The following is a 10,701-nucleotide window of genomic DNA, read 5'->3' on the forward strand; positions in this document are numbered from 1 at the left end:
TATTAATAAACAGAATTTTTAAAAACTAAAATTAGACAAGCATAGACCACTTACCTCTACAAAGCTATTTGTTATTAAATGCTGATATTTTAATTTAACTTTTGAATCTGTGATCAGGCGCCTGAAACAAATGAAAGAAATTTATTAAGTTTATTAAGCCAAGTTTCAACACAGGCATATATAAAATGTAACTTCAAAAACTGTTTAGGCAATAGCATAAAAACTACCCTAAGTTGAAAATATCCAAATGTACATCCTCCATCAATTCAGAAATCTACTAGTCCTAACAGTGATCTCCAAGTTTCTGTAATGTGACTTGGATAGACATTTTCCTCATATTTTATATTCTAAATATTCTGTTTTGCTAAGTTCACATAGCAGTCTAACGACAGCAAATTTTCATCCCTTATAAGTCTTCTGCGAGCAATTCGTGACTGTCTTCCTTTGAACCCCCAACAGTCCATGAAACCAAACAAATGTAAAGAATGGACCCAGTGTTGTGTATATAATTTTGTAGGTTGCCTTCATGTGACAGTTCTCAGGAATTAAATGAAAAAAATTGACAGCAACCTGGTTTTTTCCAAACACTGATGAACAACAAATTGTGTAACTCACAACACAGAGGCATGAAAATGAGGAACAATAAACAGCTGAAGTCTCATTAGTTTTATGGGAAGCATCATTCTGAATGTCATAGGAAAATGGTGTTAAGAGCTAAGGACAGAGATCAATGAATGGTTAAACCTCTGTCAAAAGCATCCAAGAAAAGGTTCAACCACCACTGTCAAGGTTTTTTTTTGTTTTGCTTTTATTTTTAGTTGGTATTAAATCAAGTGGTAGTGTGTGATGGCCACTGACAAACAACTTTTTAACAAAAGTATATAGTCTAATATTTTTAATAAGACAGTTTTGTATGCTCTGATTTTGTCATTAATTCTTTTTAACTTTCAAATTTTATTGTCATTATCAATGATATGGGAGTCTCTACGTAAATGATGATGATGATGATAATAATAATAATAATAATAATAATAATAATAATAATAATAATAAAGGGGTCTTTATGTAATACACACTTCTGGCTGTCCTGGAACTATGTAGACCAGGCTTGCCTTGATTTTACAGAGATCCTTCTGCCTCTGGTTATCAAGTGCTGGGATTAAAGGCGTGAGCTATCATGTCCAGTCCTTTCATTTTTCTTAAGTTTCATATCCTTCTTCCTCTGTCCTTCCTTAAAACCTCACTCTCTTATGCCACTCTTAGATGAACTCATATCAGGTCATATGGGGGCAAGGGAGACAGGTCTCACTCTGTAGCCTAAGCTGGCCGCCTAAGCACTATGTATACCAAGAGGACCTGAAATCTGCAGTGGTTGTAGGTGTAGTTGTCCATGCCTAGATCCCAAACATACCGTTCTAGTTCCTCAAAAATCCTAAATACCATGCATCTTCAGGAATACTACTATAAGACTATACCCATCCCCCACCCAGAATAGACAGAGAAAAATGCTATGAAAGAGACCTGAGGTGAAACAACCTTCATTTGAGTATGGCTCACAACTATGAAATGAGAGTAAGTTCTCTGACCTTTCTATTCCTCTGGTTACTACTCTGCAAAAACAATTTGTAAAATTAAAGATCTGTGAAACTAGATATGTCTAACAAATAGCATGTGCTCACTAAACATTAAATGCACAAAAGTTGAAAGAATTCCCCATCATTTAATTATAGCAATTAGTATAATCTTCTTTTCGTATCTATTTTTTTGCTTATTCATTCCCAAACAATAAGCTCCATGAAAAAAGTATCTTGTGTCCAGCACACTGCCTGAACTATTTAGTGTTTGATAAGGTTTTTCCCCCTGGAGAAGAGGGGGAAAGAGCAGTGTTCAACAAAGGTTTGTGTTGCAGCTCTGGCTATCCTGGAACTCAGAGAGATCTGTCTGCCTCTGCCTCCTGAGTGTAACCAGCTAGGTATTTTTAAACAAATTAACTTTCAATACACAAATACTGGAGGCAAAGTCTAACAATAATTAGTCTATTTGGGAGTTCATTAACAAGTTAAACACAGCATTACCACAACCCTCTTCAACTTCCCTCCTAGATATATGTGCTTAGAATTAAAATGGGTGCCCCACAAAATCTTATACATAAAGCTCATGAGAAAAATTTTCACAAGAAGTTGAAACAGCTCTAACACACAACTAAACATACAAAGATCTAAGTGGTGATTCATCCCAAAGTGAATGAGTCTCAATCCTCCCGACCTCTCCCTCCCTCCCTCCCTTCCTCTCTCTCTGTCTCTGTCTCTCTCTCTCTCTCTTTCTCACACACACACACACACACACACACTATGCCAAATAATGCAACTAGAGGGGGAGAAAAACATATTTAGATTCCATTTAATATGATTTCTAGATTAGACTAAACAATGCACATAGAAACTAGACAAGTGCTTGGTAAGGTATTGGAACATGTGGGAATTGTTGAATGGAAACAGAATGATAAAATTATTTTAGGAGGTTAACACGGTAGGGTTTTTCCTTTGACTCCAATTTGTAATGCATAACAAGACAGTTTCTTAAAAATATCAGGAGGGCCCTGCGGTGGTGGCGCACGCCTTTAATCCCAGCACTCGGAAGGCAGAGGCAGGCGGATCTCTGTGAGTTTGAGGCCAGCCTGGTCTACAAGAGCTAGTTCCAGGACAGGAACCAAAAGCTACGGAGAAACCCTGTCTCGAAAAATTAAAAAAAAAAAAAAAAACAGGAGATAGGGAAAACTAACAACTGCTACTTTTTTATGGATTTCACATCAGTAAAATAAAGTATATAACTCTAAGTCAGATGTTCTGGTTCCTTATATCCCTATTATCCATAATGCTTCTCTGATTCTACAAACCATTTATTATGGCTGAAAGATCAGCTAGACTTCAAATCTTTAAGAATAGCACTATTAAGATGAATGAAAGCTCCAGCTATTAATGTGCTAATTGTATTGATACCAGTTGCTACCACCTTTGTTGAAAAAAAAAAGTCAATGGATCAATTCTCTGTGGAGGGCATCCCTCAGGGAGTCAAAACAGGTTCTTCTGAATGCCTACTACACGTGTGGAGTACAACTTCAGAAGCATTTGACCACCCACATTTTGAGAATCGTATCTGATTTAACAAAGAAACTGGAATGCTGAATTTAACTTAACCATAAAGGTTTATGTTTTGTTTTGTTGAATTAAGCGGATATCTTAGGTGGTTCCTATTGCTGTGATGAAACACCATGATCAAAAGAAGTTGGGAAGGAAAGTGTTCATTTCACTTACACTTTTTTAACAGTTTACCCTGGAAAACATTTAGGCTGGAAACTCAAAAAGGGCAGGAACCTGGAGGCAAGGGCTAATGCAGGCAGGGGCCATGGAGGAGTGCTACTTATTGGCTTGCTCAACCCAGGACCACAAGCCCAATGGTGGTCTGCCAGACCTACCACATCAATCATTAAAAGAAAGCCATATAGGTTTACCTACAGTCATTCTTATGGAGGCCTGTTCTCAATTAGTGCTCCCTCCTCTCTGATGTTCTAGCTTGTGTCAAATTGATTAAAAAGAAAAAAAGAAAGAAAAAGTCAAACAAAAACCACCTAGCCAGTGCTAAATAACGCTTATGCATGTAAAGCACCCTGAGTTAAAAAACAAAACAACTTTATGTAATAATTTAGCTCAAATAATAAAAGCATTTTCCTTTAAAGTCTTTTTTCCTTTGATATACAAACTGCAGACAAACACAAAGAATAAATAACATCACATATAAAACAGGATTTTTATAAACCTGTGTTTATTTTTCTAAATATACGACCACCTCTCCTTTCTATACTTTCCTCTTTTCCTATCTTTCTTTGAAACAAGATCTCACTAAATATCCCAACGACCTCAAATTCAGTTATTCTGCTCTCCTCCTGAGACACAGATAACACTAAAAGACTTCCAAAATCCAAAAGTCAAAGCAATCCTCTCTGACCCTATAATTCACTTGCCCAAAATAATCAAAGGTCAAAAATTGTACAGCAACATATCATTACCTACAAAATCTGCAGCTTCCCAAACAGTTCTTTGCCTCTCCCTACTTACTTCAATCTATACATTTTTTGTGTTTACAGGTAAGTAACATTTTAGAATAATGCTGGGGCTTTCTTTATCAGTAATGTATTGTTTCTCTAGCATTATTTGTCAAAAGTGGTTTCATTTTTACATTTCAGTTAGGAATTGATTTACTAACAAACTGAGTTATATACATTATAAACAGAAGATATACTACTGTTTTCCTGATAAACTTCCTACTCAGAATATCAAAATCAATTATTGTTTCTCTGCACAGAAATAAAAGGGCACTCATTCTGTTTTACTGTGAAAAAAGCAACTCGTTTAAACCACATATTATCTAAACTTCTGAAGACATAATGAGAATTTTTCTTCATCAAAATAAATCACCTCTCACAGACAAAGGGTAAGACACATGGGGAGAGGGGTATAAAATACACAAAAAGTTACTGATAGACCAAATTTAAGGATGGAGAAATGATTTCAGTGAGCACTTGATTAAAAGGACTATCTAGTGCTAGAGAGGTGACTAAGTGGGTAAAGGGAAGCTATCAAGGCTGATCTGAGCTGACCTGCAGGGCCCGTATGGAGGAAAAGAGACAACTTCCACAGGTTGTTGTCTCACCTCCACAAGTGTGCCATGCTATGCATGCACAGTAAAATAAATGCAGCAAAAAAAAAAAAAAAAATACAGAGTTACCTAAACTGAAAATAAATGTAGAAAAATGCTTTTTATTATCTACTAGAAAACTTCAAATAAAAAAAAAACTACAATGAGATATGCCCACACTTCCACCAAGAATCTCATATTTAGTGAGGAATATATGCACAACTACTTTAGAAAATAATTTGGCAGGATCTACTAAACTATTTTAGTCCCAACATAACCCAAGAAAATCAGTGTATATGTCTGCTTAAAGACATAGAAAAGTATTCTTTAAAGTTTACACTGGCCAAAACAAACCACCCACAAATCTCTATTATCTCAAGAATCAAACACTATACAATAATAATACAGACAAATACAAAGACACGATGCCCATGAAGAATACATGCATACACAGAAGAATACTGGCAGGCTAGCTGAACTGAGCAAGCCTGATGACCCCTGGGACCAAAAATGAAAGGAAAGCACCACTCTCAAAAGTAGTCCTCTGGAGACTGGAGAGATGGCTCAGAGGTTAAGAGCACTGTCTGTTCTCCCAAAGGTCCTGAGTTCAATTCCCGGCAACCACATGGTGGCTCACAAACATCTATAATGGAGTCTGGTGCCCTCTTCTGGTCTGCAGGCATACACACAGACAAAATATTGTATACATAGTAAATAAATATTCTTAAAAAATGTAGCCCTCTGACTTTCACTTATGCTCAGTGGTACATGTGTGCTATCACTCACCTCAATTCATATATGCGTGCACACAATGGTAATAACTTACATGCTACATAATTCCACTTAAATGATATTCAAGAAAGAAAAAAATAAGTTGTTCCTAGTTAAGAATTAATCCACTAGCAAAAAATAAAAAGAATTAATGACAGAACAGAAAAAACCCATAAAGTTAGTAATGTATAGTAATTATGCACTTGATATGTTAGAAGGTGGAGAAATAAAGGCAAAGGACAGTATAAAGGCTGCAACTACCTCATATTAAATAAGGCGTTAAGAACCATTGCTTAAAATTGATGAAACAGTGCATAACTAAAAAAAATAACATTTCTGTCTTTCATACAAATAGAAAATTAGAACAGAATCATAGTCAATGAGTCCATGAACCATTAGGAAAAAAAAGAAAGATGCTGGGATCAAACCCAAGAACTTGTTAAACACAGACAATAATAGCAAGCTATGCCCACAGTCTTCAGTAGATTTTATGAAAGCAACAGACATAATTCACCTAAAAATGAATGGGAATGAATCTGACTGCTTCTAAATCCAGACATGAAAATAATAATAAAATTATTATTATTAATTTAGGTACACGCCACATCATGTGAAATCAGATCCATCACAATTAGAAAAAACACTATTACAATTCATTAGTTTTGAAATTAAACAGTTGAACATGGTAGCATACACCTATAATGTCTTCACAGAGGAGGCTGACCAGAATTTTGAGTTCAAGGTCAGCCATAAAAGATGAGATACTACTTGAACATCTTGAAAGACTTCATAATATAGAAATATATGCTTTTCTTTATCCTAAGATTAGTAGGTAAACTATAGACAATCAAAAGGAAGTAAATGACATAATAAACTGATATGATGAATAAAAACAAATTTATTTGATCATATGTAATAAATGATATATAGTTTAGACAAATAATTTTTACTTATTTCATGAAAGCAACAAGGAAAAATCTTGGGACAAAGAAAATGTTCTCGAAGTATATCATCCTACAAAACTCTAGATGAGGCCAATGTTTACACACGAAATCTGAGAGTTGGAGTAGAAAAGAGCTTAGTAGTAGTAGAATGTTATTATTACGCTGGGCGGTGGTGGCGCACGCCTTTAATCCCAGCACTTGGGAGGCAGAGGCAGGCAGATCTCTGTGAGTTGGAGACCAGCCTGATCTACAGAGCTAGTTCCAGGACAGGCTCCAAAGCCACAGAGAAACCCTGTCTCAAAAAAAAAAAAAAAAAAAAAAAAAAAAAAGAATGTTATTATTACTATTACTAGTACTAATAATACTACTATTAGAATGCAGGAGGCACGATATTTAGTCCCCTAGATGATGAAGAGGAAGGGGGGGTGTGATTTAATAGTCTCAAAAAGTACTGAGACTCCAAAGAATGAAGACGTTCAGGGTATGAAAATAACAGATCCTGTCAGTATAAGCAGTGTAACTTTGGGTCGTGCAGCTATAAAGTATAGGCAATAAGAAAGCTAACAGTAAGTAAAATAGAGGGCGAGTTTAGAAACATATAGGGTGTTGACAAAATTAAAATACAAACATAGTCCTGAATAATGACTCAAAGGATGAATGGACTAGAAAAATTAAAGAATACTTCAGAAAGAGTGAAAAACATGACAGAAGCAGGAGACAGTAGGAAATAAAGTAAAAACCAAATGCAAATAAAATGCACAATACTTTTAAGAGACCAAATCCCTGTATAGCTGTAACAGAAAATGTAAGAGCTGATAAGATGAACAGCAAAAAAACAGCAGAAGGCACTTGAGAAATATTACTGGAAGGTGATGAGACTATGAAGAAATCTGTTCAACAACAAATTTCAACCATGGCCCGGGTCATGCTGGAAATGAAATGAATTTGGTAAAAGAGTGGATACAGAAGAGCAAATCAAGAATACCACCAAGGTTATTAATCCAGGAACATCCTTAACATGTAATGGTAACCTTTCTTTGATAATAAATTTTGGCGGCAAAGGAGGTGATGTCTGAGGATAGAGGAAGGGAGACAAGGTAGGAGCTATGAATACAAACAGAGATGTTGACACATATTAGTATATAAAAGCCCCATATTTAAGACTATGAGATGGAAATAAAATTTGTGCATTTCCAATAAATGACTAGTGAACACATTCAAATTGCTTTAAAAAGAAACAGCAACTCAACAAATAGTCAAAGCTCAAAACTGAGATGTGGCTACTCTTTAAATGTATTCCTAACCTATACCTCAAGGTGATCTATCAGACTAGATGACTTACAGTCTAAACGTTTTAACAGAATTTTTATTTATGGATGAAGAATGACCCAAAGAAAGGCAGATTTGAAAAATGAGAATTTTAAAACAGAGCAATGCTATCAGCATCTAAACACTTGAGGGGGACAAAAAAAAAAAAATACCAAAGGAAAGAACAGAGAGAGGAATGAAATCAGGCCAGGAGAACAACATAGTTTACTAACAAATGCACCGTTTTCGACTAAAGATTATGTAGGTAAAATAAAAGAAGAAAATGTGAGCCACATTTGGGAGAAAGCAGTCAATAAAAATCTGTCAGAGCCCAGGTGTTTGAGTTAGAGCCTAAGAATAAATTATGTTGTTTTTAATAATAAAATCAGCAGTCTCTCAATAAATAGAATCTACAGAAAACTATTAAGCTAGAAATCATATAGTTAACAAGTATAATTTCAGTTCCCCAGCCCTGAACACCAAAAAATGCAAAACTGAAATAAATCCCTGACTAAAGGGCTTAACAGATAAAAGACAGTTAAATTGGAGAACACATAAAAATAAAAGTTAATAAAAAAACCAAAAGATGTGTCAATAAAAATGTTTTGAGTGTTTAAAATAGAAATAAAAGGTACTATGAAAACAAGAAGATCCTCCTAGAAATGTGTAGCAAATAAAATGTCAATAGGTGTAATGAGGTTACTATGGGGCAAAGAAAGGACAGAAGTGATATTTTATTATTACTATAGATGTCTCAGTGGGGGGCTTACTATGTCAAGTATGAAGACTGAAGTCCAGAGCCCTAATGCTCACTATATAAAGGTATCCCACCTATAATTCCAATACTAATAAAACAGGGACAGGGATCCCTGGAGCAAACTAGCCAGCTAGGCTAGCAGAAACAGTGGTTCAACTAAGAAACTAGGTCCTAATGAATGAAGTGTAGATCAATCAGGGGAAATACCCCACTGTCAGCCTTGAACTTCCACACAGATACTCACACTCATGAAAGTATATACACATATGCTTCCATATAGATTCCCACGCAAACACACATTACACAGAAACATACACACAGAGAGAGGGGTGTTTTAAGAAATAATGGGCTAGCTAAGCACGGTGATACGGACACCTGTAATTCCAGCATTTGGAAGATAGAGCTAGCATGAGGAGTTCAGTTTAAGGGTCAGCCTGAGGTCCATGGATCTTCTCTTAATAAACAAAACAAGCTAGAGGAAACTCAGCATCTAGGAGCACCAGCTGCTCTTCCAGAGGACCCAACTTATGTTCCCAGAATCCATTAGTAGTTGATTCACAACCACCTGCAACTCTAACTGATGTCCTCTTATGGATCTCTGAATTTGAGGCCTGCTAGGGATACAGTGTTACTCTGCCTCACCCCCACTCCATGAAATAAGGAACAAAAAGTCCCCAAATTTTAAGACAAACATTAACCTCTGAATCCAGAGTTCAAAGAGCTGTACACAGAACACACACAAACAGAACCAAATCTAGACAAATCGGAGTCAAATGTCTGTAAGTCAAAGAAAAAATTGTTAAAGCATAAATTATGGGGAAAAAATAATACCTAAGTAATCAGAAACAATAGGGGGCAAAAACAAACAACAAAAAACAGTGTAATAACCTATCTAAGTGCAAATAAAGACCAAAGAATACATGCATTTTTAAACTGTCAAACAAATTCACAAATACTGTTAACAGTTTGTTTATTCTCCCTCTGATATTATATTCCTGGAACTTCAGATATTATCAAAATTCTTTCATCTTTACCCAATCTAAAATACTAAAAACAACAAAAGGAAAAAACAACAAAACACCCCAAAAAACCTTTTAAGTTGGAGCATCAAATTTTGATTTACACTTACATGAATTTTGTATTAATTTAAATTATTTTTATTATAATCTGCTTGATTATTCTATGGGTGTATCATTTTTGCTGACTCTTTTGGGAGTATGCATTATATATGTTATATACATGCAGGTCAGAGGTTAACCTTAAGTGTTTTTACTCCGGTGACATTAATTTTGGATTTGAGACGACCTCTTGTGCATTGGGACTGATTACAAGTACATGTAACCAAGCTTGACTTTTTCCCTTTTTCCAAATGTGGGTTTCTGTGTAATGTGTGTTTGCGTGGGAATCTATATGGAAGCATATGTGTATATACTTTCATGAGTGTGAGTATCTGTGTGGAAGTTTACCTGTTTAATGGATTTCAAACCTTAAGAGTTCCTGACTAATACATCAAATTGAAAATCCATACAAGTTTTCATGTCATACAATCTGCTTTGTTTCTAAATTCTGTTGTTCCCACTGAATTACTGACTCCTAAATCTTTACCCTACAGTATAAACATCTGGTAAACATCTCATTCCGTTACTTCCCCGTTCTAAAGCACTCTCCACTACACCAGAGTTGCATTTCTAAAACACACATCATATTACTCAAGTCTTGACTAGTATCTGTGACAAACCCATGACAAACTGTTGAACTCTTTCCATCCACATCACTAATTAAACCCTCCCCCTTTGATCTAAGAGAAAAACTCATCAATATTTAAAACCTGACATTTTTTATTTAATCAATATTACCCCGCCATTTTTACTCCTTTTATTTCTAGTCTTAAGGGATAATGTTTCCTTCTAATACTGCCTTACATATACAATGTACTTATGTGACACTTATTATTGTGAACTTTTTGGGAAATGGCACTGAAGGTGTGATAACAAGGAAGTACCCAGTAATTTCTGGAATGAATGAAAAGATACAGTGCACTGGATGGCAGGATGAAACTAACCCACTGAACGCCGGGCAGTGGTGGCGCACGCCTTTAATCCCAGCACTCGGGAGGCAGAGGCAGGTGGATCTCTGTAAGTTCGAGACCAGCCTGGTCTACAGAGCTAGTTCCAGGACAGGCTCCAAAGCCACAGAGAAACCCTGTCTCGAAAAAATCAAAAAAAA

At 35.7% G+C, this 10,701-nt stretch overlaps 1 protein-coding gene across 1 annotated transcript in view; it reads right to left on the bottom strand.

The window, feature by feature from the left end:
• Positions 1 to 10,701, bottom strand: part of Arih1 (ariadne RBR E3 ubiquitin protein ligase 1) — a 104,997-nt gene that overhangs the window by 31,579 nt on the left and 62,717 nt on the right. Inside the window, exon 6 of the mRNA XM_005369499.3 lies at positions 55 to 121. Coding sequence (XP_005369556.1) covers positions 55 to 121 — 67 coding nt within the window. The remainder of the gene's footprint in view (positions 1 to 54; positions 122 to 10,701) is intronic.

The sequence above is a fragment of the Microtus ochrogaster genome, unplaced genomic scaffold, assembly GCF_000317375.1.
Source record: "Microtus ochrogaster isolate Prairie Vole_2 unplaced genomic scaffold, MicOch1.0 UNK49, whole genome shotgun sequence".
Taxonomy (NCBI): Eukaryota; Metazoa; Chordata; class Mammalia; order Rodentia; family Cricetidae; genus Microtus; species Microtus ochrogaster.